General features: G+C 38.4%; 2 protein-coding genes across 12 annotated transcripts in view; one reads left to right on the top strand and one right to left on the bottom strand.

Moving 5' to 3' along the window:
- The window catches only part of DNM1L (dynamin 1 like), a 60,629-nt gene extending 45,803 nt beyond the window's left edge, over positions 1-14,826 (top strand). For 2 of the 8 annotated variants that reach the window (NM_001046494.2, XM_005206848.5), the window contains 11 exons: positions 2,952-3,072; positions 3,295-3,450; positions 3,682-3,771; positions 6,894-6,986; positions 9,983-10,039; positions 10,692-10,769; positions 11,085-11,117; positions 13,112-13,288; positions 13,457-13,566; positions 13,696-13,855; positions 14,117-14,826. In NM_001046494.2, the coding sequence (NP_001039959.1) occupies positions 2,952-3,072; positions 3,295-3,450; positions 3,682-3,771; positions 6,894-6,986; positions 9,983-10,039; positions 10,692-10,769; positions 11,085-11,117; positions 13,112-13,288; positions 13,457-13,566; positions 13,696-13,855; positions 14,117-14,173 (1,132 nt within the window). In that variant the 3' untranslated portion in view covers positions 14,174-14,826. The remainder of the gene's footprint in view (positions 1-2,951; positions 3,073-3,294; positions 3,451-3,681; positions 3,772-6,893; positions 6,987-9,982; positions 10,040-10,691; positions 10,770-11,084; positions 11,118-13,111; positions 13,289-13,456; positions 13,567-13,695; positions 13,856-14,116) is intronic. The other 6 variants (XM_005206852.5, XM_005206850.5, XM_005206849.5 and 3 more) reach the window with 3 other exon arrangements.
- Positions 876-27,469, bottom strand: YARS2 (tyrosyl-tRNA synthetase 2). Of its 4 annotated transcripts, NR_197973.1 has the most exons (8): positions 26,669-27,469; positions 25,490-25,657; positions 18,408-18,563; positions 17,908-18,078; positions 17,038-17,304; positions 4,411-4,542; positions 3,667-3,754; positions 876-2,672 (listed from the first exon to the last, which is right to left on the bottom strand). NR_197973.1 is itself a non-coding variant. In NM_001434799.1 (5 exons), exons 1-5 carry the CDS (start codon positions 27,448-27,450, stop codon positions 17,145-17,147), a joined length of 1,437 nt encoding a protein of 478 aa, NP_001421728.1. In that variant the 5' UTR covers positions 27,451-27,469; the 3' UTR covers positions 15,152-17,144. The 4 variants fall into 4 exon arrangements, 1 of the variants encoding a protein (NP_001421728.1); XR_009494415.1 differs by having other exon boundaries at positions 876-4,542; XR_003034594.2 differs by lacking the exons at positions 876-2,672; positions 3,667-3,754; positions 4,411-4,542 and adding an exon at positions 11,906-13,310.

Here is a 27,469-nt window from a genome sequence, read left to right as displayed (position 1 = left end):
AATTCCTTTAAATTCCATCATCCAGAAATAATCCCTGTTACTTTGGCATTAATCTAGACATTTTTCTATGTATTTATAAAACATAAATGCCTATAATACACATCTTTAAAAATCAGATGCTACAGAATCATTTCTTTAAATCAACTTGTCACAAACAACTAGTAGAAATTGCATATTTGTATTTTCAACCTTAAGATTTACATAGTAGTTTACTTTTTAGACTTGTTCAATGAGTCCCCTACTCTTGATAGTTTGCTTTCAGTTATACACAAATATATACAATGTTGTGATGGACTATCTTTGGAGCATGTATCCAAGTAAATTCTTAGGGTAAATTTCTAGAAGTAGAATTACTAGATCAAAAGATATATCACATCCTCAAAGTCTTTTATCATTGCTGTATTAGTAGTGCATGCTAAGTTGCTTCAGTCGTGTCTTGCTCTTTGCGACTCTGGACTGTAGTCCACCAGGCTCCTCTCTCCAGGGGATTTTCCAGGCAACAATACTGGAGTGGGTTGCCATGCCTATCTCCAGGAGATCATCCTGACCCAGGGATCAAACCTAGATCTCTAACGTCCTCCAACATGTTAGGAGGTCTCTAACATCCTCCTGCATTGGCAGGCAGGTTCTTTACTACTAGTGCCACCTGGGATATTAGTAGTAGATTGTATTGTTTTACTAGTAGCAATATATAAGAATATATTTCTCTGAACTCTCACCTTTAAAAAGCCTTTTAATTTTGAAAAATAACTAGATTTCTAGCAAGTTACAGATTAATGTACAGAGAGGTCCCATTCACCCTTCACCCCACCTCCCCCAGCACTGACATCCTGCATATCTGTAGTACAATAACAAAGCAAGAAAATGGACATTGGTACAATCCACAAAGTTTATTCAGATTTCACCAATTACACTTCATGTGTGTGTGTGGGTGTACAGTTCTGTGTACTTTATGTGACCCTGGTAGCCTTCTGTGTGAGTTAACTCCATAGAATATTTATATCTTTGTAATTATCTAATCAAGCCTCATTAGAACATTGAAGAGAGACCATTTATATCTCTTTCAAGGACTGGAGAGCTCCATAGTTAAGAATGCATTTGGGTTGGGCTGTGAATAGAATATGGGGAAGGCTGTAAGCAGTAAGTAGAAGGGTATTTTAGGCTTTGGAATAGCAAAGAATAGTTCAGGGGGAATTTGGAGAATGGCAGGTACAGTGATGGGATGTAACAGGAAGTAAGGGAGGAAAGATGTCTAATAAGAACAAGACTGTGGAAAGTGTAATATGTCAGAATTTGAAGAGCTTCCTACTATAAAAAAATGAAAACATTTTTGGTCACAGGAGTTCCCCACTTTAGAAGGGTAATTCTGGTCATTATGGAAACTATTTGGAGAAGGTAAAGGTTGGAGGCAGAGCGACTAGTTACTGGTAATTTTAACTATTTTAAAGTATAATACATACTATTAAGTATATTCACAATATTGTACAACCATCAAATAGTATCTATTTCCAAGATTTTTCATCATCCCAAATAGAAACTCTGTATCAAATAAACAGTGATACCTGTCTTCCTCTCTTCTCCTAGCCCATGGTAACCTCTGACTTACTTTCTGCCTATGTGAATTTCCCTATTCTAGTTATTTCATATAAGGAGACTCATACAATATTTGTCCTTTTCTGTCTGGGTTATTTCACTTAGTATAATGTTAGGCTGGTACCTTCTGCCTAGGCTACTGTAAGAAAGTAGTGAATAGTGATGGAAAATAGAGAAGAACAAATGATGTGGGGGGATATATCATATTTGTAAAGTTTCAACTGGACTTGAATGAAAAAAATAAAAGATAATACCAGGATTTCTAGTCATTAAGACAGGAAACACAAGGTATCCAGTATGTAGGCCTAGAGATTTAATTTGTTTAAAGCAGGGATAAGCCCATTGGCTAAGAATCATTTTTACATTTTTTAAATGGTTGAAAAAAAATTCAAAGAATTTTTTATGTAGTGTATATGTAAAGTTCAAATTTTAGTGTGTGTAAGTTTACAGGAACATAGCTATGCTTATTTGTTTACATACAGTCTGTGGTTGCTTTTGTGCTCAATGGCAGAATTGGTGAATTGTGACAAAGGCCTGAAAAGTCTAAAAGTATTTAACTGGCCTTTCATAGAAAAAGTTTGCTGATCTCTACTCTAGATTGTGAATAAATAGAAATTAGTTAGTTCAGTCGCTCAGTTGTGTCTGACTCCTTGAGACCCCATGAACCGCAGCATTCCAAGCCTCCCTGTCCATCACCAGCTCCCGGAGTTCACCCAAACCCATGTCCATTGTGTTGGTGATGCCATCCAACCATCTCATCCTCTGTTGTCTCCTTCTCCTCCTGCCCTCAATCTTTCCCAGCATCAGCGTCTTTTCAAATGAGTCAGCTCTTTGCATCAGGTGGCCAAAGTATTGGAGTTTCAGCTTCAGCATCAGTCCTTCCAGTGAACACCCCGGACTAATCTCCTTTAGATGGACTGGTTGGATCTCCTTGCAGTCCAAGGGACTCTCAAGAGTCTTCTGCAACACCACAGTTCAAAAGCATCAATTCTGCGCTCAGCTTTCCTTATAGTCCAACTCTCACATCCATACATGACCACTGGAAAATATCCTTAAGGAGCGTGTGGTCTAGTTGAAAACTAGAGCAGAGAAAAATGTTTAGTTGTTCTTAGTTAACTGATGTTTTCTGACAGTACAGTTTACTCTGTGTGTGCACGCATGCATGCATATATGAATGCCTTTTGTGAAATGACTCCCCATTAAAAAGATTAGAGTAATTGGTTCATAATACAGTTGAGAATACATGGAAATGGTCTAAAGGTAGTTGTCTGTCATCTTAATGCTTACAGAAAGACTTCTAGTTTGTAGTGTCTTTCCTTTTAGTAATACTAGAAATCATATATTTCATTGACTTTCAGATGTGGTGGTGCTCGAATATGTTATATTTTCCATGAGACTTTTGGGCGAACCTTAGAATCTGTTGACCCTCTTGGTGGCCTTAACACTATTGACATTTTGACTGCCATTAGAAATGCAACTGTGAGTATGGTTAACTTTTAGAATGTTTTGAAATGAGGTTAAAGATTATTTTTTAATCCATATATATTTTTTAATGAATGGTACAGTTTGTTATTTTGCTCTTATTCTTGAAATTAGGAAGTACTTTTCATGAAAAAATACCAAAAAATGTGATTTATTTTAACCTTAGGGAAGAACCAAAATTATATGTAGCTATAAGAGCTCAAAATCTTATGTTTTTAGGGTCCTCGTCCTGCTTTGTTTGTGCCTGAAGTTTCATTTGAGTTATTGGTCAAACGGCAGATCAAACGTCTGGAAGAGCCCAGCCTCCGTTGTGTGGAACTGGTTCATGAAGAAATGCAAAGGATCATTCAACACTGTAGCAATTACAGTACACAGGTACTGAGAAATGTAACAGGTTTCTATTAGGTAGTAAAAGACATGAGCTGATGATTTCAAGGGGCAGGAGGAAATACAGAAGATGGGCTTAAAGTTAAAATTTTAGTTCCTTATCTAAAAGTGATATTTGAAATAGTATAGTTAAATATAGCTTCCAAATCTGGTTTAGTATTTCAGTGATTAGTTTTCCTTCAAACCAAACAGACTGTTTCTTACTTCCATCATTTATAGGAGTTGTTGCGGTTCCCTAAACTTCATGATGCCATAGTTGAAGTAGTGACTTGTCTTCTTCGTAAACGGTTGCCTGTTACAAATGAAATGGTGAGCTGTTACTTCATAAATCATTGTAATCACTGTTAATAAAATCATTTTGTATACTTCATGAATTTAGGCATAGTTTCCCAGTGTATCAAAAAGAAAAATGAATTTCAGTCTTATTTCGAAGGAAACTTCAGTAGTTCTGGTATAAAAAGCATTTTTCCTCATATTTTAGTCATTGTTAGCCTGCAGCCACATTTTCCTAAAAATAGCCAGCAGAAGTTTATTGTTGAAGATTGTATTCAGGTTAGCTTTATTACATATATGGACTTCCCAGGTAGCGCAGTGGTAAAGAATATGCCTGCCAATGCAGATAGACCCAAGAGACACAGGTTTGATCCCAGGTTGGGAAGATCCCCTGAAGTAAGAATGGCAACCCACTCCAATATTCTTGCCTGGAAATCCTATGGACAGAGAAGCCTGGCAGGCTACAGTCCATGGGGCTGCGATGAGTCAGACATGACTGGGTACAGCTCAATAAAAATAAATACATTATAAGAACCTACTGTACAAGAAACAAAAAGTGAAATTTTATAGACAAGCACATTATAAAAATGTAAGGATTAAAAATGTAATCAAAAGTCTCAGATACCTATTGGCAAACCAAAAACATCTAATTTTCCAAAAGGTAAAAAATGTTACCTGTTTAAAGTCTGGACAAGATATTTTGTTCCATTTCTATTAGCCAGAGAGGGGTACTTCTTTTGAAGGAAAGCATATTCATCATTGAATGAATCAGATACATTCTTCTTGTTGTTAATATCTAGCTGGCTCCTAAGGTTGGAAAAATTAACAAAACTGTTTCAACTAAAGTAAACTGTGGTACTAAGTACTTTGGATGGTGAGAAGGATGACAGTGATAGCCTAAAATTGATGATGATGGCACCAGGAACTGTCTATAATGCTTGATGTGATCTGTTTTATTTAATTCTCAAAACAATTCCATGCAATAGGTATTATCTCATTTTATAACAAAGTAAGGCCCAGGGAGATTAATTTACCCAAGGTCACATATTAAGTAATTCAGCCAAGAGTCAAACTGTGTGACTTTTAAGTAAGCAATGTTTGAATAACGTAGGCCATGTTATTACCATTAACCACAGTCAAAAGCAGTACTCTTAAGTAACAGGTAAAAATACATGTGTCTTAATCAACTGTGTATTTTATCCATGGACAAGAAACTAAATTGCAGAGTAGCCATCCACAAATACAACACTTTTATAACACTTGCTTGCCTTGAAAAGAGATAATGGGAATTAAAAAAAAAAAAAGCAGAGTACGGGTGAGGGAGAAAGACGTGTGATTAGAAGCAGACAAGTATAAAGACATCAATTAGTAACATTTTCATTTTAAACGGTTTGAGACCAAAGATGTTAGGAATCATTTAAACCCACATTACACCTAGTTTGTGGATGAACTAGGAGTAGAACCTTGACCCCATGACAGTTTCAGTGCTTCCTATTTTATAAAGGTTTTGGACTAAGATCTTCATTTGAATCTGGCTCTGCTTTCACCAGCCATGTGACTTTGGTAAATGTATCACTTAGTAAGTTTCCTGACTGTAAAACAGACTAATATAATAGGTATGTTGGGAAGGTTCAAAGAGATACCATTTGCAAATTTCTCACAGTAGAGTGTCCAACATAAGTAGACAGTCAATAGTAATTAGTTTCCTGTCCATAATTTTTAATTTCAGCTACCTTTAGGTATTATTAGGATACCTTTAATAAAATGTCTCCCAAGTCACATCCTGGCAATTACGTAGAATCACTAATGTTAGGGGTTACATCGATCTATTAAAATACTACCACCTTAAAAAACTCTTGACTGGATGTAAACTAAATAATACTTTTTTCTAATACAGTGCACTCATCATATGTAACATAATAGACAAGGATTTTTTTTAAGCCTAGCCATTAAATTTTTTCCATTTTGTAGCTCGACTTACTTCACATACACAGAGTTGGATACGACTGAGCACAAATACATATAGCAGCACTGATCTAATGGCAAGTTGGTTTTAATCTTCAGCCTGGTAAACTGAGCCTTTATATAGCAAGTTATTTTTTAACTTTGATGTATGTCAGGATAATTTGGCTGTTTGTACAGCTTGCTTGTTTGATGACCTAATGTCAGAATATCATGGCTGCTGTCCTTAAAAATAAAATCCTGAAATTGGCGTAAATATGAGATAAGCATTTGAAATTGTCCCTATTGCCTCTAATTGTTGACTGTTTCTTTTTTTCCTTTCTGGTCTCTAAAAGTGCATTTGGGTCCTTGGCTCAGGGTGGTGAGCCCCAGTGGACATTTACTTGCATTTACTTTACAAGTACAAAACCGTCCTTGGAGTATAGGATATAAGTGCTGCTGCTTCGCTGTTTCCCTGGCAAGCATAAGCACGAATTGAGATGAGTGAGAACATGATTAGCCTGATCTTGGACTCTACCCACTGATACCAGAGTCATCAGAAATTCATTGAAATAAATCATTTTCACTGGTTTTGATCTTTTAGTGCTGTTCTGATACCTGAGATTTGTTAGGACAGTGAAATGAAGGACTTAGTTTAATCTCTCTATAATGCTAGAGTATAATTAATTCCAACTTTCCTTTTTGATTATTGTCCCAATTAGGGTTTTGAACTACATATATTTAAACTAGGTGCTTCATAATTAAGGCTAATCAATTAGGTTAGCTCAGGCCTTTAAATGTATCCTTTACCCAAGTAAAGTTAACATCTTTACCTTATATCTGAATCTGTAATGTTTTATTATTGAACCTGAACTTTTGACATGGAATAGTGGGTGATCTAAGGTTTGTATATAGGAAAGTTGTTTGGAAGTTAGATACGCATTTACTAGATAACTTTTTCCCCCCTAACAGTATACTTCTATCTGCTTCAATGTCAGAAATGCAGTCTTAGATGCTGAAATGTAAATAATTTAAAAGAGAGAGCAAATTATTATTTGGTATAAGATTTATCAGTTGTAGTATAATTATCAAATATTTATTTAGGCATGTTTCCTGTATGGTCTTTCAGAATTTATCTGTTAAATAAGTTTATATGTTTCCTACATTAAATTAGGTTGGCATAATATTGTATATAGCCTAATTTTATTTTTTTCTAGGTCCATAACTTAGTGGCAATTGAATTGGCTTATATCAACACAAAACATCCAGACTTTGCTGATGCTTGTGGGTTAATGAACAACAATATAGAGGTAAATACAATTTGAATTTGTGTTTTTTAAGAGAGAAAATCTGTTTTAGATCAATTATATCAAATTTACTGAGCAAGGAATAAGTATAAGACATTTATGTACCTTATTATTGTCACATTCCAAGAACTATGCTGAGGGCATTACATTGTTTTCTTAAATTTAATCCTCAACACCACCTGGAGGCATTGTTCTTGTTTTCTGCTTATGAAACTGTAACTCAGAGAGGATCTGGGGCTCATTGATCTAGTATTTGTATTTGAAGGACTGCCTGGTTCCATTTCAGTTAACTGTTGTTGCAGTTTATTAGACTGAAGTATGTAAAACAGTGGATGTTTAAACTTGTTTTTACTTGATTCTGAAAGCTTTGAAGGAAACAATCCAAGAAGTACCTAAATTATAGTGTATTTAGAAAAACAGTACTGTTTCACCACTACTGTGGTTGCTGCATTTCATGGATCCTTTCTTTTTTCCATTTGAGGTTAATGTTGTAGGTTGCATAAGAACTCAGAAGGAGCCAAGGCTGATGGATAGAATGATTTATCTGGATGCATTTTGTTCTCTGCCATTTTTATACAAAACAGTAAAATTTTCTGCTGTTTAATAGTCCAGGAAGACCTGTCTCTCTTCTGTAGCAAATTTTCTCTTATGCACATGGGTGGAGAGAAAATCGTAAACATGGAATTTGGGAACTGCAAGGGACCTTTTAGTTAAAAAGATGAAGAACCCAAGACCCACAGCTGATAACAGCTATTACTTTACTGCTTATTTTGCTGGACACTGTTAGAGGGGAAAAGCACCTTCTCTTTAACAGGTACAGGGAACTGTTTTTTAGCTGCATAGTTGAGGTAACTCCTATTGTCAGAAAAAATTCCAGAAAATTGCTGTGGCCCAGCTTCAATCTCTGATTGAAGAACTAAGGTCTTGCAAGGTGGGTAGCATGGCCAGAAAAAATTCCAAAACACGTATAAGTAAGGCACTTTAAAACACTTAAGAAAGTGGATTATAAAACAGTTATCATGTTAAAAATTGGCATGTAGACACTCTAAGATAGGAGTTAGTTCTTGTAACACAGAAACCTTCAAGGAAAATTTGTGCCTGAAACAGTTTTTCTAATACTGACAAGGTCATTTATGATATGATTTCAGATCAGTATTTTTCTTACAAGTGAATGTCTCTGATTTTAATGACTATGCGTCAGAGAACAAACACATAGATACTCTCATTTAATCTTTAGAGCACCCTTATAAAGGTGATGTTAATAGACTAGGAAACTGGGGCTGAGAGTTAGTAACTTGTTAACAAAGCAAGTAAGCCAGCTCTCCGGGGCCAGCTAAGGTCATAACTGGTTGGTAATGGTTGGTAATAGACTAGCTTGAAAATTTCTGGTCTCTTGATTCCTCTGCCTTTTGCTTTGTGTCCTTCTTCAAAATGTACATTTAAATGCTAATTTGTAATTCTGAAAATTGTTAAAAATCCATATATTTTTATCATTTGCTGTATTTTTATTTTTTCCTTTTTTGTTTTTAAATTTTATTTTATTTTTAAACTTTACAACATTGTATTGGTTTTGCCAAATATCGAAATGAATCCACCACAGGTATACATGTGTTCCCCATCCTGAACCCTCCTCCCTCCTCCCTCCCCATACCATCCCTCTGGGTCGTCCCAGTGCACCAGCCCCAAGCATCCAGTATCGTGCATCGACCCTGGACTGGCGACTCGTTTCATATATGATATTATACATGTTTCAATGCCATTCTCCCAAATCTTCCCACCCTCTCCCTCTCCCACAGAGTCCATAAGACTGTTCTATACATCAGTGTCTCTTTTGCTGTCTCGTATACAGGGTTATTGTTACCATCTTTCTAAATTCCATATATATGCGTTAGTATACTGTATTGGTGTTTTTCTTTCTGGCTTACTTCACTCTGTATAATAGGCTCCAGTTTCATCCACCTCATTAGAAGTGATTCAAATGCATTTTTTTTAATGGCTGAGTAATACTCCATTGTGTATATGTACCATAGCTTTCTTATCCATTCATCTGTTGATGGACATCTAGGTTGCTTCCATGTCCTGGCTATTATAAACAGTGCTTTTTTTATAGTGAAAAAGTTAGTATAATTTGTTACAAAATTTTCTTACCCAAAAACATCATTGTGAAGCTTTGTTAACGTACACCTTTTTTGCAAGTCTGAGTTCATGAAATGCTTTCTGCTCAGGAGCATTTTGACTGCATTTAACTTAAATGCTTTTCTGCTGTATTTGATGCTGCTTATGAGCCAGTATTAACACCTCTGTCCTTCTATATTTTCATAGTCTTGCACCTATTATGGTGCTTGACATACAGTAGGTACTATTGGTTTGAATTTACAGTTTATTTAGTTTGGTACCAGAATTACATTGATGATATCAACAAATTAGAAGAGTGGCAGGTGATCAGTCTGTTAAACTACCCAGGTTGTAGAACAGACTGTCAGTTTCTAACACTAAGAAAGCAGAACATTCTTATAGATATTTCTTATTGTTTTGTGAGAATTGTGTGAAAGTAACAGAAATGGCAGCAGGTTAGAGTGATTTTTAAAGGCTTTGCTTAAGTTTTCTGTGATCTGTGTACTTCAGATTCTATATGGTATGTTGAAGGCTTATGTACTTTTATGTGGGAAGAGTTTAAATCAGTGATTCTTAACTGAGTGGGAAAGGCAGAGATGATGCTGGTCCACTGCCCCTCCCTTGAGAGTTCTGGTACAGGAAGCCACTATTACTGATGTTGTATTTATCCTTCCGGTATGTTGGGGCAGAAAAAAAGACTGAGAAGCATTAGGTTAAATGATTTCTTGTTTGTTTTAAAATATAATTATGGCATGAGTCTCAACAGTGGGAGGATACACTGTTAGTTATTCCATACTTTTCAGTTAAGCTGCACATTTTTTTTAGTAGCTTACATCTCTTATGTTCTGATAATCATGAATCTTTTGCTTGCTTGTGTTTCATAGGAACAAAGGAGAAACAGGCTAGCAAGAGAATTGCCTTCAGCTGTATCACGAGACAAGGTAAAAAATGTTTTTAAAGCATATTCCCAACAAATATGCAGAGATGGACTGGTGAGCCTCAGAATATTACTGAGTTCTGGGAGTAATTTTTTCTTCTCACTTTAATACTCCATTGGCATATTTGAGTAAAGGTATGCAAGTTTCAGAACAGGCTTTGAGTAATTTAAAGATAAAATATTTTTAATACATTGGAATAAATGCTTAAAGGTGGATTTTAAGTATCAAGGCTTTTTGAAGAATTCAGTGACTGTGAACTTTGTAAAATTAGTTGAAATGACTAATGACTTTATTATAACAAGGGGTTTTTTTGGAGAGGGAAGATGGCAATATGTGCGTACCAGGTTTTAGCTTCCTGTAATAGTTGCATGTATTAGTTTTTGTGTAAAAATCTGTTACCTTGAATTCTTTACCAGAAAAGGTCTTATCATCTTGTAAAAATCAAAATGAAGCTTTTGGATTTGAACTTTTCTTAGGAATTCATCTGAACAGCCTTAAACAAAGGTGACAACAGTGACGGTAGTACAGGAAAGAAGGCAAAATAAACAATACGTCCCATTTTTGTTTTTCATGGGGAAAATTCGTATTTATAGAATGTTTCTGAATGCATTTTTGGCATCCTTGATTTCTTTTTCCCTGAATTTTTTGCCTTTAGTCTTCTAAAGTTCCAAGTGCTTTGGCACCTGCCTCCCAGGAGCCCTCCCCTGCTGCTTCTGCTGAGGCTGATGGCAAGGTCTGTTCTGATTCTTAATCTAAGCCTGCATGCCTAATTTGGTGCAACATAATCATCTGGAAACAATACACTGAATAGCAGAATATTAATATGCGATATTGTGCTAAGACCAAATTTTAGTCTAATAGAAATTTTAAATCTTTTAACAGTGTATACTTCATAACATAAATTTGTTAACATGCTTTTGCTTGCAATATGAAGATGCAGACAGAAAAAGAATTTAAAGAGGAAATTATCCTGCACTTTTTGAATTTCAAGCCATTGGTATTTAAATTTTGGTTGTTAAACTGCATGTTTTAACATATCTTTTAACAGTTAATTCAGGAGAGCAGAAGAGAAACTAAAAATGTGAGTCTTGCTTTTCAGAAACACTTGTCTTCAAAACCATTGAAGAACTTGTTTGTAACAGTGGCATCTATCTCTCATTGTCTTTATGTTTATTGTTTCTCTTATTCAACTAACTTCTAAGATGGTATTAATTCTAGTTTTAACATTGTTTTAAATAATAACAGCTTTTCCTACTGTTTTCTATTACCTTCAAGAATAGTGTGGAATTTAATATTTTGGTAGGAAATTAAAATTCTGGAGATGAAAATTGTACTTTTGGACTTTTCCTCTTTAAAGGTTCTGAGATCTGTCCAGTGCTAATAGATAGTCCTCTTAGGCTTCTTTCTTATGCTTTCTTATGCACTTGTCACTTCTTTCTTATGCACTTGTCACCCTAAATATGTAGCTTAACATGTGCCTCAACAGCTTAAGCAAATTCAGAGCATATAGGGGGACTGAGAGTTTGAGACTGTTGCCAGTTCTTGATAAAATAATCTGTAAGTTATTCAGACCCATTCTTATTTTTATTTTTGCCATTCAGCTCTTTTCCTTATTTATTGTCCAGGTTTAAGATTCTGAGCCTCAGATAAAACCTTATAATTAAATGTCTTATCTTCTCTCAGCCCACTGTACTAAGATCTTAAGAGAACCATTTAAATCACTGCTTTTTATTTTACTCATGGCTTCACCTTGAATTTGCTCACTCTCCTTAAGACTTCATATGTAGGTCTATCACTCATGTATAGTTAACAGGCATTTAGAAATACAGTTACTCATTTAAAAAGTAGTATATAAATATTCCACCTATATATTGATAAACATCATCTTTAATACATATTTTAGAGACAAAGTTTGGGCAGTGTTTTGAATCAGAATGATACAAAAAACATTTAACAATTGCTATAACACTGTTAAACTTTAATATAAAGTCATTTTTATTTCTATAATTCTGAATGCCATTTTATCTTCATTTTAGATTGTAAAATCTTAAAGAATATCTAAAAACATGTCTTAAATATTGATAAATTAGTGTTCCCTGTTACCTTAAACAGTCATTTTTCTTTTATAAATCAAGACTAACAGATATCCTAAAAAAGAAGGTGCAAAAGCACTTGTGATTAATGACAACACTAGATTTCTTTTAGCAGATCCTTTCTCATGGGTATAAACATTGAGGGAACTGATGATGTGTTTGTCATATTCAACATTTTAGGCAGCTTAATGTCATTATTGGGCCTGCAGGTGGCTCAGTGATAATCCACCTGCCAATGCAGGAGACGTGGATTTGATCCCTGGGTCGGGAAGATCCTCTGGAGAAGGAAATGGCAACCCACTCCAGTATTCTTGCCTAGAGAATCCCACAGACAGAGGAGCCTGGTGGGCAACGGTCCATGGGGTCACAAAGAGTTGGACATGACTTAACACACACACAAAAGCATGCATGCAAACTCATAGAATCATGAGTGTGTTCTTTTTTCTGTTAATTAAAGGATTCCTACTTTTATCCTGTGACTATAAGGAACATAAACTGACTTGAGAAATATATAAAGTCTTAACTTTTGGAGACATGTTGAACTTTCAGAGAGATCACAGTTCAACAGTGTTTAAAGTTACTTTGAAGAAATAATGTGAATAGCAGTTTTGGCTTTCCTTGTGCTTTTAATGGTGAGTCTTGTTTTAAAGGCTAGCTCATATTTTCTCCACAATCTCTAGTGTTAGAGGTTGGAGAGGAGGAAAAACTTTGAAAAGTTAGCAAGTAATAAAAGAGGAATTTAAGATATCCTGGCCAAGGCCTTGCCAGCAATTTAGAACAGAACCTCTTACTTAGACAGCTCAGGGTTCCAGTTGCACATGCCAGTCACCATCTCTTTCTGACCCTGCTATCTCTAAATAGATTAAACTCCAGATGGGTACTAGATGGGTATTCTCCTTGACGCCTAACAAAAAAAATTAACTTTGTTTAGATAATGCCAGTTTGATATGGTTGGTACAGGTTTGGAACATGTTTATTTCAGGCTGCATCTGGAGGTGGTGGGGTTGGAGATGCTGTTCAAGAACCAACAACAGGCAACTGGAGAGGAATGCTGAAAACTTCAAAAGCTGAGGAGTTACTAGCTGAGGAAAAATCAAAACCAATTCCAATTATGCCAGCCAGTCCACAAAAAGGCCACGCTGTGAATTTGCTGGATGTGGTAAGCTGTAGAATTTGGTAAGCTGTAGAATGATTGAGGACAAAGAACCAAGTTACCAAGAAAGCATTTTAAAAGACAGAAGGAACTGGTATCTCAAAAACGTACTGTTACGTGTTGTCATTTCAAAATGGCACAACGGTAAATTTGTTCTCCCCTCACCCAATTTAGCCAGTTCCTGTTGCACGAAAACTATCTGCCCGTGAACAGCGAGACTGTGAAGTTATTGAACGACTCATCAAATCATATTTTCTTATTGTCAGAAAGAATATTCAAGACAGGTTAGTATTATGTATATAAATCAGACTAGAATACTGCTGGATAATTTCTTAATCGTTTTGAAAATATATGTATTTTTTAAAATTTAGGTTTTTATTCTCAAATAAATGGATTATTTGATTGCTTTGCAGTGTGCCAAAGGCAGTAATGCATTTTTTGGTTAATCATGTGAAAGATACTCTTCAGAGTGAGTTAGTAGGACAGCTATATAAATCATCCTTACTGGATGATCTTCTGACTGAATCCGAGGACATGGCACAGCGTAGGAAAGAAGCAGCTGATATGCTAAAGGTAAACTGGGAATTTTTAAAAAATGTTCTTATTTGGGTTGTAGGTATAAACATTTATTATTTAAAATGGTTGGAGATATATATACATATATAGTCTTTGTATGATGGCTAAATATTACTCTGTTGGCACTTGATTCGATTCAAATTTCAGAGAAGATATGAATCAACCACATATAAAGTGGAGAGATTATCCCATATTAATTCAGATTCTTTGGTATTATAATTTAAACATTTATAATTTTTATCATCTTCTTTAATGCAGGCATTACAAGGAGCCAGTCAAATTATTGCTGAAATCCGAGAGACTCATCTTTGGTGAAGAGAACTATGTAATCCTGAGATTTTGTTGACTTGTTAGTCCTGCCTACTTGAGTAGAATTTTATTTATGAACTCCTGTGTCTTGCAGTGATATGAATCTGCTCATGTGAAGACTGGCTATAAAATGAAAATTGTACTCTGTATTCCAGAACAAATCACACATTTAATCCAAATAATAAATGGCTATTTCTAAAATTTCCTAGTATATATAAAATACATCAAGTCTGTCTTGTGACAGTTTCATTTGAACTTAAAAGGAACCATTAATAGTTCTAGTTGTACAAGCAGTTTGTCTGTGAATAAGATGACCTGTGTGATCTGCTAGTAGTCTTAAAGCTGCTGCCACAGCCCTTCAAGAAGAATGCACCAAGACACCATTTCATAATGACTATGATGCATGCACTATATAAACCGACCTGGCTTTGAAAGAGATGGGTTGACAAGTTACTCACGTAGTCACTGTTCTAATTATCTTTTGATTTAGTTTTATTGAGCTTCTCTGCAACCTTTGATGTGTCTGTAAGAAAGCTGAACACATGAGAGGATCTGTAACACTGACAGTGATGTGATGTGCATAATATGTAGCTACCGTCTTTCCACTTCTGGGTCCACTTTCCCCTGGTGCATTAAAAATTAAAATACCTTTGATCTTACTTAAACTTGGAAGCATGAATTATGTTTTACTGCATTAAGAACAACCATCTAGCCTTGATTATCTAGCAAGACTTGGTCATGACCATTTCCTTTAGTTTTTAGAAGAACTAGTAAATTCTCCTTGGCTTTCAAATATAATAGTAGTAATCCAGTAATCCATCTGTAAATTGGAGCCCACAGACCACACTTCAAGATTCACCTGGAGGAGGGTCTTAGAACCAAATACTGTACTGATTTTAAGTGTATCTTCTTTCTCTACGTTTCTCTAAGGGTTAGTTGGTAATAGTTATTACTTTTGCTTCACACAAACAAAGTAGATTAGAATAAAGGTACGAAAATAATGATGGGGCTTTATTATTCACAGAAAAACATGCTGACAGACACATACTCCTAAACACTCTCAGAGGGTTGGGAGTGAGGTTTAGAACATGAACACATTTTACCAAAATTCCCCAGATTATTCTTGATGTGAATTACATAATAAATTTTAAGATGAATTATATATTGCAGATATTAAATTTATTTTTATGTTATGGCATTTATGAAAAAATACTGGCAGGAACATATGAATGTGTGTTACCTTTAGCTAATGATACTGTACTGAGAAACAACAGGATCAGCAACTGGTCTCAAACATAACAGATTCAGTCTGGTGATACAGGACTATGAATCTGTTTGCAGTACCATCTTATAGAATACATGCTTCCAAAATGTTTATTAGCATACTTTAAAATCACTCTGCCATTATTAAACATCAGTTTTGAAATTATAGCCATCCATGATTCATGTATTTGAGATAGATCAGATGATTACCATTCTAGTCTAACTTTGTTAATTTGTAAAGGGGACAGAACCTTACAATGCACCTTTTTCCAGCAAACTTGAAATTGAAAACATTACCTGCTATGGTAATGCACTTGTTAGTACTACACACCATGTACAAAGAAAAACAGGCAAGATAGGTACAGAAAGAGGAAACCTCCTTTTGTTGGCCCTTAAACCGAGTGAAGTTCTGAAATGTAGAGATGATCTCTGACTTACAATGGATACCTGTATGTTCTTACTTTGTAAATAAAGTTGCTAGTATGAAGTGACATTAAAAACCTTGTCAATAAGTGAATTCTTCCTAACTGTACTCCCAGAGGAGTACATGCAAATCTACTTTGGAACATAGCAATATAGCTTATACTATATAAAAGTTTAATGATTTTTTTCTATTTAGATTTTTATAATTGACTGAGGTTTTATTATAATACATCTCCAGTTTTTTGCATATGAAGATGACTTGCTCCAAATAGTCCAGGTAGTAAATAGCTAGAATTTGAACTCTAAAGCCATGCTTTGCTGCCTGTAAGATTTTCTAGAACAAATCTGATTGTTAACCATTTTGTGTGTATGTGTGTGTTTTACTTGATCTTCAAGTGATCAAATGAAATTAAGGAAATCAAGAAAAATCAATGATCTGAATTTTTAGATGTTGCAAACAGTTCTGGAGAATCAACTTGCCTAAAGAATGTAGAGCTTAATTTGACTAAATCTTGATTCCAGATCCTTTAAATTTGACCTGAAAACTTCCCTTCCTGGAATATCTTTTGATATTCTCATATGTTTGGATATTTTAGTGTATCCACTATTTTATCTTGTTGCCTCTATTTTATCTTGTTGGTTACTTAACTTTTTGGTTCATCTCAAGCTGTAATCTGCTTGGGGACAGAAGTTGAAACTTAAAGACTAATTTAAAAGTTGATAAATTTATAAGACATTGCTACCTTTTTTACTGAGTTAAAACAAGGCTAATGAGTAAATTTAATTTCATGGAAACACATGAATTTTAAACTTTTAAAATTTTAAACACTGAATTATAAACTTTCTGAAAAGTCACGTACTGATTTTTCTTCAAAAAGAAATGATTTGTAGTGTAATTCTAATGCTGTCTATGGCTTCCTCTAACTTTTCTCCTTTTTTATAGAATTTGCTTCCTGAACAACAACAAAAAAAATCCAATGATATATTTACCTGATATAAGAGCAAGGACAGGATAGGAAACTTAGCATTTAGTTTTTCATGAAGCATAATTATTAAAAGAGATTAAACCTAGAAATCATGCTTTTCTGTGTTAGTCTTTAAGGATTAGGAAATAAAATATTCCACGAACTTAACCAACCTGTATGAACAATGTATGAACCTGTATGAACAATGAAATTACTCACACTGAGGCCTAGAATATACTCCAGTCTTTGAGTTGCATAAGTGAAGATATAAGTTTGTATATCTTGATAATGAATGATGGATGTTTCAACACCAGAAGGGTTTTTCATCATAGCCGAAGCCATTTTATAATGTAGAAGTTCCTTTTTCCTATTTTAAGTAATGAAAGTCCATTCTTAAGAATATGTTGTCCAACAACTAAAACACTCTCAGGATTTGTTACTTGTCTGTGATTTATACTGACTCCACCTTCTGTAATCATCCGATACCTAAAAATAGAAATGTTTAGTAAGTAGATAAATCTAATCATTGTTGACCACTCCCAACAATACACATATATCATTATTTCATTTAAATTTCAAAGGCTAATTGAAACCATTTAGCATTGAATTGTTACCTTCGTATTTGCTAGATTGTGCCTCCCCTTTAGTTCTTCTAAAGGAACAGATGGAATAAATTCAACTAAAATTTTAAAACAGGCTGAGCAACCCCCCTATGCCCCTCAAATAAGATGATACAGACTGAGTATGAGAGGCTGTGTGAATCTGTATACTTAGGGCCTCTGATCTTGTGATCTTCTCAAACTGACTATCCCTGAGCCAACTGATCCCAGTGTATTTATACAATTGTGGTTCCTTAAACCAATTCTCTAATGCTGGAGAAAAAACTTACCAGGTTGGACTTCATAAGAGAGTACAGTAATACTGTACAGAAAATTTAAGTTATTTTCAGCAATAAGTACTCTCAGTTTTCACTTTATTCTCAGACTAACCTAACATCTATAAGGAATGAGATGCCATTATCAGGAAAACACCATCTCTGGAAACATGCTGTGAAATATAACTTTGAACCTAAAAGTTAAATAACCTTACCCTCGGGGACCATCTGGAATGGCATTTGCTTTGCGGCACGTATCTAGGACGCTTGTTCCAGGGTCAAGAACTAATTCAGAAAATGAAGCTTCTTTAAACAATTCTTTTAACTCTTGATCAGACATGACTTCCAGCGCATCTATGCTGCTGTGATAAAGGGCTTGTGTACACCTGGAAAACATGTTTTGAGAACCACATCACGTTGACAGCTTATACAGACACGTGTTCTACTACCCAATAACCAATTATGAAGTACCCATTATATTCCAGATGGGAAGTTTTTCAAACAGCAACATTCATCTTGTATAATTTATAAGCTTAATTCAGGACAATCTTTTTTCCTAGTAAATGAAGGCTAGTATTTCAAACTATTCATTTACTGTCAGTGGTTAACACTGACAGTCCTTGTTAGTGGTAAAAGGTAACTCTAAAACAGTGGCTCCAAATGTTCTGCAGTCTCTTAACTAATTAATCAAGTGATCTTTATTCTACAAGGTCACCTTTTAGCAGAGGCCAGCCCTTCTTGTCCATGAACAAGCTTTGTTACTTCCGCAGCAAGTCGCTTCTGAGGACCCCGCTTTTCTGGCTCTTTGACATGCAGCTGCATGATGTGGTCAATCTCTGGAAGAGGCAGAAAAGTGAAGAGCTTCAGGTATCTTTGGGGTGAAAAAAACAAAAAAAGCCTGTTAGAGTTATATAACATACCTAGTTTTTGTCTCCCCCCTCTATTTTAGATTATGGAATAAACATGCAGAAATGTACCAAAAATATGACAATAATACAACATCACCCTGATTGAAGATTCAATTTTGCCATCTTTGTTTCAGATACTTCCTTTTTAAAAGCAATAGTCTAGATATAGATGACCCCATCCCCATCATATATATTCTTCTTGCTCCAGAGACATCATCAAAAATGCTCAGCTGGATGACTCACAAGCTGGAATCAAGATTGCTGGGAGAAATAACAACCTCAGCTATGCAGATGATACCACCCTAATGGCAGAAAGTGAAGAGGAACTAAAGAGCTTGATGAGGGTGAAAAAGGAGAGTAAAGAAGCTGGCTTAAAACTCAGATTTCAAAAAATGAAGATCATGGCACCTGGTCCCATCAGATAGATGTGGAAACAATGGAAACAGTGATAAACTATCTTCTTGGGCTCCAGAATCACTGCAGATGGTGACTGCAGCCATGAAGTTTAAAAGACACTTGCTCCTTGGAAGAAAAGCTATGATAGTGTATTAAACCTAGATAGCGTATTAAAAAGCAAAGACGTCACTTGCCCACAAAAATCTGTATAGTCAAAGCTGTGGTTTTTCTAGTAGTCATGTATGGCTGTTGAGAGTTGGACCATAAAGAAGGCTAAGCACAGAAGAATTGATACTTTGAAATTGTGGTGCTGGAGAAGACTCTTGAGAGTCCCTTGGACAGAAAGGAGATCAAACCAGTCAATCCTAAAGGAAAACACTGAATATTCATTGGAAGGACTGATGCTGAGGCTCCAATACCTGATGCAAAGAGCAAACTCATTGGAAAAGACCCTGATGTTGGGAAAGACTGAGGGCAGGAGGAGAAGGAGGCAACAGAGGATGAGATGGTAGGATGGCATCACTGACTCAATGGACCTAAGTCTGAGCAAACTCCAGGAGATAGTGAAGGGCAGGAAAGCCTGGCATGCTACATTCAGAGGGCTGCAGAGTCAGACACGACTTTGCAACTGAACAATAACAGATACACAACAGTGCTCCTAGCCAAGGAAGCACAATTGTATCACGTCCCCTCACCCTTCAAGGCAACCACTCTCCCAACTTTGATGGTAGTCACTACCTTGTTTATATTTTTACCATCTCAGTATGCCTCCCTAAACAGCGTCACTTAGTTTTGCCTCTTTTTAGACTTTATATAAACAGAATCACTACTCTGGCACATCAGATTTCCTTGGTGGCTCAGATGGTAAAGTGTTTGCCTACAATGCGGGAGACCTGGGTTTGATCCTTGGGTCAGGAAGATCCTCTGGAGAAAGAAATGGCAACCCACTCCAGTACTCTTGCCTGGAAAATCCCATGGACAGAAGAGCCTGGTAGGCTACAGTCCACGGGGTCGCAAAGAGTTGGACACGACTGAGTGACTTCACTCACTGGCTTGTCATGATGTTGGCAATGCACCCATGTTGCTGTGTGTGCAGCTGCTGAATACAGCATTCCACATTAAAGATAGTTCACAATGTATTTATTTTGGTGTGGATATTTTGTGTTGTTCCTACTCCTGGACAGTAGTTAATGGTGCTGCTATGACTATTCCCATGTATTTCTCTTGGTGCACTAATCTGTCAGGGATGTGCCCAGGGGAGGGACAGCTGGTATTAACACAAGTCATAAATGTATTCTACTGAGTAGGTACAGCCACATATTTTTCCAAGTGGTTCTATATGTATAATGTAAGTGCTTGACGTTAAGCTTCTCACTGCTTAATGCCAAAGTATCCATTTCAAAGACACTGATCTCAAATAAACAACTGCCAATTGTATGTCATCAGTTCAGTCGCTCAGTCGTGTCCGACTTTGCAACCCCGTGAACCACAGCACGCCAGGCCTCCCTGTCCATCACCAATTCCCAGAGTTCACCCACCAACTAGGTAAGGAACTAGGCTACCCCTACTGATGAAAATCCCCTTTAGAAAACCCTGGGTAACTGAGATAACTGACTGCCTGAATGACCCCTCTCCAGCCTTCCCACTCCCTGTTTTCCCTGTTTTAAATTAGCCAGTGAAGAGTGAACCTGCGGAATCCTAGTCACCCCAATAAAGGCAGAGCCCTGGGTGGGTCCTCCCTCCCTTTCTATCCTTGACTCACTGTGTGCCTGTGCCCTTTGGAAACTAAGTAATACATTTTATTTTTTAAGGTTCCCTGATGATTGTTGCTGAGGCGTGTCTTATAGTCATAAGGACCACAAGTCTAGTCTAGTCACAAGTTTGACTCTGGCCAAGGAGAAGGCAGTGGCACCCCACTCCAGTACTCTTGCTTGGAAAATCCCATGGGTGGAGGAGCCTGGTAGGGTACAGTCCATGGGGTCGCTAGGAGTTGGACACGACTGAGCGACTTCACCTTCACTTTTCACTTTCACGCATTGGAGAAGGAAATGGCAACCCACTCCAGTGTTCTTGCCTGGAGAATCCCAGGGATGGCGGAGCCTGGTGGGCTGCCGTCTATGGGGTCGCACAGAGTCAGACACGACTGAAGTGACTTAGCAGTAGCAGCAAGGAAATGTCTGTGGGGGCTCCAACAAGTAGTATGGGCCCAGGTGAGGGCCACCCCCTACCCACTACCAAGCATTTCTAGCTGACGTAACACTACCAACAGGTTGAGGCCCACATAACTGGCAAAGGCATAGTTGGCAGGACTGCATGACTGCCGTTTAGCTTTGACTAGTTTACTAGCTGGCTAACCCAGATGGATAACATGTTTGCAAGGGTAGCAATGTATGCCCGAGGTCCATAATGCTATTACGTCTTTTGCATATTGCCTCATGTTACCTCAGTATTCATCCCAAAATGTCACTGCTGCCACAATTCAACAATATCTGCAGTATTGTGATCAACAATCAAAGTCATATCCTCTAATGAGATGATGAGACCACCAATTATAAAAGCCTTGATTGACTAATGTACATGAAGGTCCTTCACATCTCAGGGTAAGGAGAGCTAAAGAGGGTGGAATGGATCCCAAGGCTATTATCACTGCCCAACCTGAGGCTCTGAGTGCAAGGCAAAGACAAGGATACTCACATATATAAGGAGGAAAGAGACCTGCCCCGTGAGTGAGTCATACTGGGACTACACTTCCTAACTTGGATGAATGGAACAACCCTACAACAGAAAAATAGCAGAGCAAAGAAAGGGAAATACAGCTAAGGCGTGCTGTTCCTCTGTCCCCCAAACCCAATGGGACACCATGGGTTCAGTATCTGGTGTGATGTTGAACAATGGATAAATATAAATGCTCAGAACATCTTGTGCCAATGGCTTGTAAGACCCCTGAGGAGGTACAGCAGCTCCTTGATAGATCAGAACCCCTATGGAGGTTTCCTGGGTGTTGCTTATTGCTGCTATGTACCTATATGCCAAGGCTCTAGTGTTATGCTCCAGAGGCTGAGGGCTTTCCCAAAGACCCTGTGGTAACCTGCCATTGGAGGGAGAGCCCAGTCCTGGGGAGGATGACTGCGACACCCTGAAAAGGGAGGCAGCCACCTATGAAGAAGGCTCATGAGGATGTCTTCCACAAACTTTCTGGTGACGACATGTAAGATTATGAGAATCAGGAAGTAAAAACAGATCAGACATTACACCTTAACTGAAATTCTGTGCATAAGGAAGAAAAGGAAGGAGTTGATTGGCAATTTTAGGTTTTTAGAACCTAAATTGTTACTCATGGCTGCTGAAATGCATCAGCTGGCTGGTATCTAAAGATCCTAAAATCTACAACCTTCTCAGAGATCTATCTGTCCAGGATATATGTTTCCTTCCTCTAAGAAACCAAAGATCTTGAGTCCCCTCAGATTTCCCCTGAATGGGACAGAATAAAGCAACATGCCTCATAAGATACCCCTACCACCACTGGAAAGGCTGACAGGGTTATAGGCTTCCAGTGAGGATGAAGAGGGAGAAGAAAGGAAGGCAGATGATCCTAGACCCACCAGTATTTGTACCAGGGCCCTCCCTTGCCTCATCTGGACATTTACTGCCTGACTGGGCCCATCCTTCCACCACAGTGATTACTGCTAAAGGCCTATCTCCTGCTGTGCAAAACTGGCATGGTCCAATTGGTTTATCATTTCTATGACCAGAGTGACTTAAATGACCCCCTCCTCATTCTAACCTTGAGTCTCTTTGACCCTAAGTCCAGAGAATTCTTTTTACAAGGTGCTCTGTCTAATCATGGCGTAATGCTTGTGCATTTTACTGGGTCTGTCAAAACCATTCAAAGGGCACTGGAAAGCACTGACAGGGTTCCTAGACATGGAGGAAATCACTCATCATTAAACCGCCAGTACACTCAGGTACGTGTACTAGGCCTTTTCATGTTCTGGAGGCAACACATCCCTCACCTCTTACCAATTCTTTGCCACAGTCACATGCAAGGCGCCACCTTTCACTGAGGCGAGCCCAACAATACATTTGGGAAGCTGCCCAGCAGGCAGGCCAATGAGCCTTACCTTTAGTCCCATCTGGCTCCACATTCCAAGTCAGTACTTGACCATATCTGATTATGTCTCCTTGGAGTCTGGACCAAATATAAGTCTACTTGATTTCCTATGGATTTTGGATTAAGTGGCTAACCCCAAAGGATTCTACCAGGATCTTTTAGAAACTGAGGCCCTAAACAGCCCCCAACCAATACAACCACCTAATGCCCTGGGTTAGAGATGCCTCCTTGGTAAAATTAAAATGGTACCTTCAGGAGAGGGCTAACCTGGATATCAAAGCCTTTAAAAATTACAGGAGAATGGAGCTTCCCTCATGATCAGCTTCTTGCCTAACAGTCTTTTGGAGTTGGTAATGGTGCTCCTGCTGCTTGGAGAGTCCCTTGGGACCAACTGTCTGAGATGGACAGGGAGTCCATATTCTTAACCAATGACAGCACCACCACTGTATGTATGCACTGCAGCTAGCTGGAGGACTGCAGCATTCCCCCTGGTCTCAGGGGCCTCTCTAGCTGAAGAAGGCAGTCCTGACTCAGCCCAGCTGGCAGAACTTGTAGCTGTTCACTTAGCCCTTGAAAGTGTAAGTCGCTCAGTCACGTTCAGCTCTTTGCAACCCCATGGACTATGCAGTCCATGGAATTCTCCAAGCCTGAAGACTAGAGCTGTTCCCTTCTCCAGGGGATCTTCCCAACACAGGGATCGAACCCAGGTCTCCTGCATTGCAGGTGTTCTTTACCAGCTGAGCCGCCAGGGAAGCCCTTAGTAAGCCAAAAAAAGAGAATGTTGGCAGATCTACATTTTCATAGACTCCTGGGCTACTGCTAATGACCTCGTGGTTTGGTCTGGCCAATGGCTAAGGGACAATTTTCTCATATAAGACAAGCCCATTTGGCCCAAACCTGGAAGGAGTCCCTAGTTCCTATCATTGCTACTCAGGTTTCTGTTCAGACTACCTGCTCTGTGTGTGAGTGCTAAGTCATTTCAGTAGTGTCTGACTCTTTGCAACCCTATGGACTGTAGCCCACCACTTTCCTCTGTCTAAGGGATTCTCCTGGCAAGAATACTAGCACCACCTGCTCTATGCTGGAAGCCATTTCAACAGTACTGCAGACTGTTGCAGTACTAAGCCCACCACACTCTACCCAGCACACACTACCAGCTCAAAAAAATGGGCTCTCAATTCCTTGGGTCACTAAGGAATTCAGGCCTTAACAGCTTGGGCTCTACTGAGCAGACTCACCATCATCTTCTTAGCAACAGCCAAAGTTGTAACAGATGATTGTAGTCTCTGTTCCCAAACCAATGGAGGATATTCAGATGGGGACATATTCCCTGGGGAGACCAACCATGTTCCCATTGGCAGTTAATTTCACTGACCACTTCCCTTTTCTCCTGGGGCCTCCAGATATGCCTTTACAGTCATGGGACTTCTCTGGATGATGCAAATCTCTTGCCTCAGTAAATTTATTTTTGTTCTCTTTGGATTGCCAGGCATTACTGACTCTGACCCACTTTACCTCTCCAGAGACTAAACAATGGGCTTTCCAACATAATATTTTTTGGAATTTCCATCTAGGTTATAGCCCCAGGCATCTGGCCTCACTGAGCACCATCAACTTCCTTAAAGGGATACTCCTGAAATTACTCTCAGGCAATTGGTCCCCAAAATGGACCAAACTCTTGCTCCAGACCCTCATCTTGCTTAATTCTCACCTCTTGGGCCTTCACATCCTATATACCAACTATTATACACTCACCCAAATCTCACTGTTGGTCCCCTCTGGCAATCCTTAAGATACGCTGAGAGAACTTTGTTTTCCTACTCAATAGTGGTTTTTCATGTTCTGTAGTAAAGTCTTAGATATTTAAAAAATTAAAGAATTATTCCTAAATTATTTTTGGTGATCATTATGTCAGATGGCATTTTTGGGGAAAAATTCATTTTCTTTGTTGCAGGTGTATTTCTCATTAATTTATATTCTTCCAAGAGTTTGACATATTATGAAACAATGAGAAAAATCACTTAAAAAAAGGATCTTCTTTTATGTTAAAAAAAGGAGCTTTAGAGACAATGGTAAAATAAAAGTCACGTTTATGATGAAAGGAGTAAAAAACTAGAATATGAACGCAATAACCCTGCTAGATACAGATCACAAACTTGGCTCTAACCTTTTTAGCACCCACAGTAGTTTTCTGCTTTAACCAACAGTGTTTAACTACAGTGTTACAGTGATGTACTGCCTTAAATAGAATCTATGTTAAAATAAACAAAAAACCCAAAAAACTATGAAGGGATGAAGGGTGCAGAGAGAGTCAATGACTAAAATTGTATCATGAGGTTAATGAACTTAATTTTTCTCAGCACACAATTATTAAGAACTCACCTTTCTACCAAATCATCTTGTTGCCTGAGAAAAAACTGATACAATTCAAATGGAGATGTCTTATCTCTGTTTAGCCAAACAGCATTGCCAGCAGACTTGCCCAGTTTCGCTCCAGTTGTACTTGTAATTAGAGGAACAGAGATTCCAAACACATCTTCTCCAGTCAACCTATGCATAAAGAATAACTTTATTATGTGCTTCAAGCTCAAGTGGTGGCAGGTTCTGCTAATTATTCTGATTTCAGTGTGGTTTTTTTGTTCTAAGAAACCTTCCTTAACCTTCTAAACCAGGATTCTTGTCCATCTTTCTGCTTTCACAGCACCCTATTTTGACATTTGTCATTCTGAACTGCAACTGAACCAGTGACTCTGGGCAAGCCAAGGGGAAATGCCACATAATTGGGGCCTAGAAATTTTTAAAGGTTGGGTGGGAAGAGAAGAGAAAAAACTAGGTAAAGGTGTGGTCAGGTAGAGACACTAAAAGAGGTATTTTAAAGGATTTTTAAAATGAGTAGCATATGAGCTGGCCCTGTATTTCATCTCCCTCTAGAAAATGCCATTAAAGATATATTATTCACAAATATTTGGTGTTGAAAAAATTTTTTTCTCGATGCCAACCGGTGACTAACACTTAGCTTCAAGGAAGGTGCAGAGCAAAAGCAGAAACTATTCAAGGTGGTCCAGTCACCGTCAGGTTACAAACAGTCTTTCAAATTAGAAACACAGAAAAGCTTCTTAGAAGCAGCAAACAGATACAATCTGAATCCTGGCTGCTGCTGCTGCTAAGTCGCTTCAGTCGTGTCCGACTCTGTGCGACCCCATAGACGGCAGCCCACCAGGCTCCCCCGTCCCTGGGATTCTCCAGGCAAGAACACTGGAGTGGGTTGCCATTTCCTTCTCCAATGCATGAAAGTGAAAAGTGAAAGTGAAGTTGTTCAGTAGTGTCTGACTAGTGGGCTCTATTTCCTTCAGAGCTCTAGAATATATCCCATACCTAATATCATTAATTCAACACTTTAGTTCTCATTAGCCAGTGACATAAAATTAACCCCATCAGACTCTTAGGGGAAATAAAAGGGCTGAAACAAAGGGCGTCACTCCACAATACTGACAGTGCATTACAGGCTATTTGTGTGTAACTTATTTGACCTGAGATTTCTCCCGGCCTACAGGCGCTTACTTGTGGATGAACTCGTATCCAGACATGATATTGCCCAGCTGATCTGATCCACCCAGCTGGACACGGCATCCATAATGCTGGAACAGGTAGTAGAAATCATAGGCCTGGAGCACCTGGTATAAAAACTCGGCCAAACTCATGCCTTCGGAGCTCTTGAGCCGAGTCTGCACACTCAGCCTGCTTAGCAGCGTTCCCATGCGGAAGTGGCCACCCACTGCCGCTAGGAAGTTCACCAGGTCCTGCTTCTGGTACCACGCCGAATTGTCCAGCACGGTGAAGCTGCCCCAGGTCCGCCCATTTGCAAAGAGCTGCTGGTGATTAGCAGCCAGGGCCTTTAGCCCTTGACTCAGGGCACGGGCGTTGCTTTGCACGCGCTCCGCATCCAGCGCCTCGCGCTCCTTGGTACGACCGCTTGGGTCTCCCAGGCGCGCCGTGGCACCTCCCACCAGCGCGATCACGTTGTGGCCCGCTCGCTGGAAATGAAAAAGGCCCAAAAGCGCCAGCAGATGCCCGACATGAAGCGAGTCGGCCGTGGGGTCGAAGCCGCAGTAGATGGTCTGGGGAAATTTCCCTCCCGTGCCGCGGTCGAAGAGCTCTGGGAGCTCTGTCTTTGTACCCTTCTCGGGGAAGAATTCCTTGAACAGACCCCGAGCCTTCTGCACCGCCAGCAACCCCTGAGCGGCCGAGTGGGCCTCACGCAGCCCCAAGGGCAAGACTCCTGACAGGGCCTGGGTACCAAGCCACTGGCTCCGAGAAATGCACCGCAACATGGGCGCCGCCATCTTGGCGGCGGCACGAAAG

This window comes from Bos taurus, chromosome 5 (assembly GCF_002263795.3).
Source record: "Bos taurus isolate L1 Dominette 01449 registration number 42190680 breed Hereford chromosome 5, ARS-UCD2.0, whole genome shotgun sequence".
Classification (NCBI taxonomy): domain Eukaryota; kingdom Metazoa; phylum Chordata; class Mammalia; order Artiodactyla; family Bovidae; genus Bos; species Bos taurus.
Note: the sequence above shows the minus strand (reverse complement) of the source record. Positions and strands in the feature narration are given on the sequence as shown.

Bases quoted from the DNA above. Each gene is read 5' to 3' on its own strand.
- YARS2 (NM_001434799.1), bottom strand. From the start codon at position 27,450: ATGGCGGCGCCCATGTTGCGGTGCATTTCTCGGAGCCAGTGGCTTGGT. The intron at 25,658-26,668 runs GTAAGCGCCTGT...CTTTATGCATAG, and splicing joins GGATACGAGTTCATCCACAA to GTTGACTGGAGAAGATGTGT. The intron at 18,564-25,489 runs GTGAGTTCTTAA...TTCACCCCAAAG, and splicing joins CAAGATGATTTGGTAGAAAG to ATACCTGAAGCTCTTCACTT.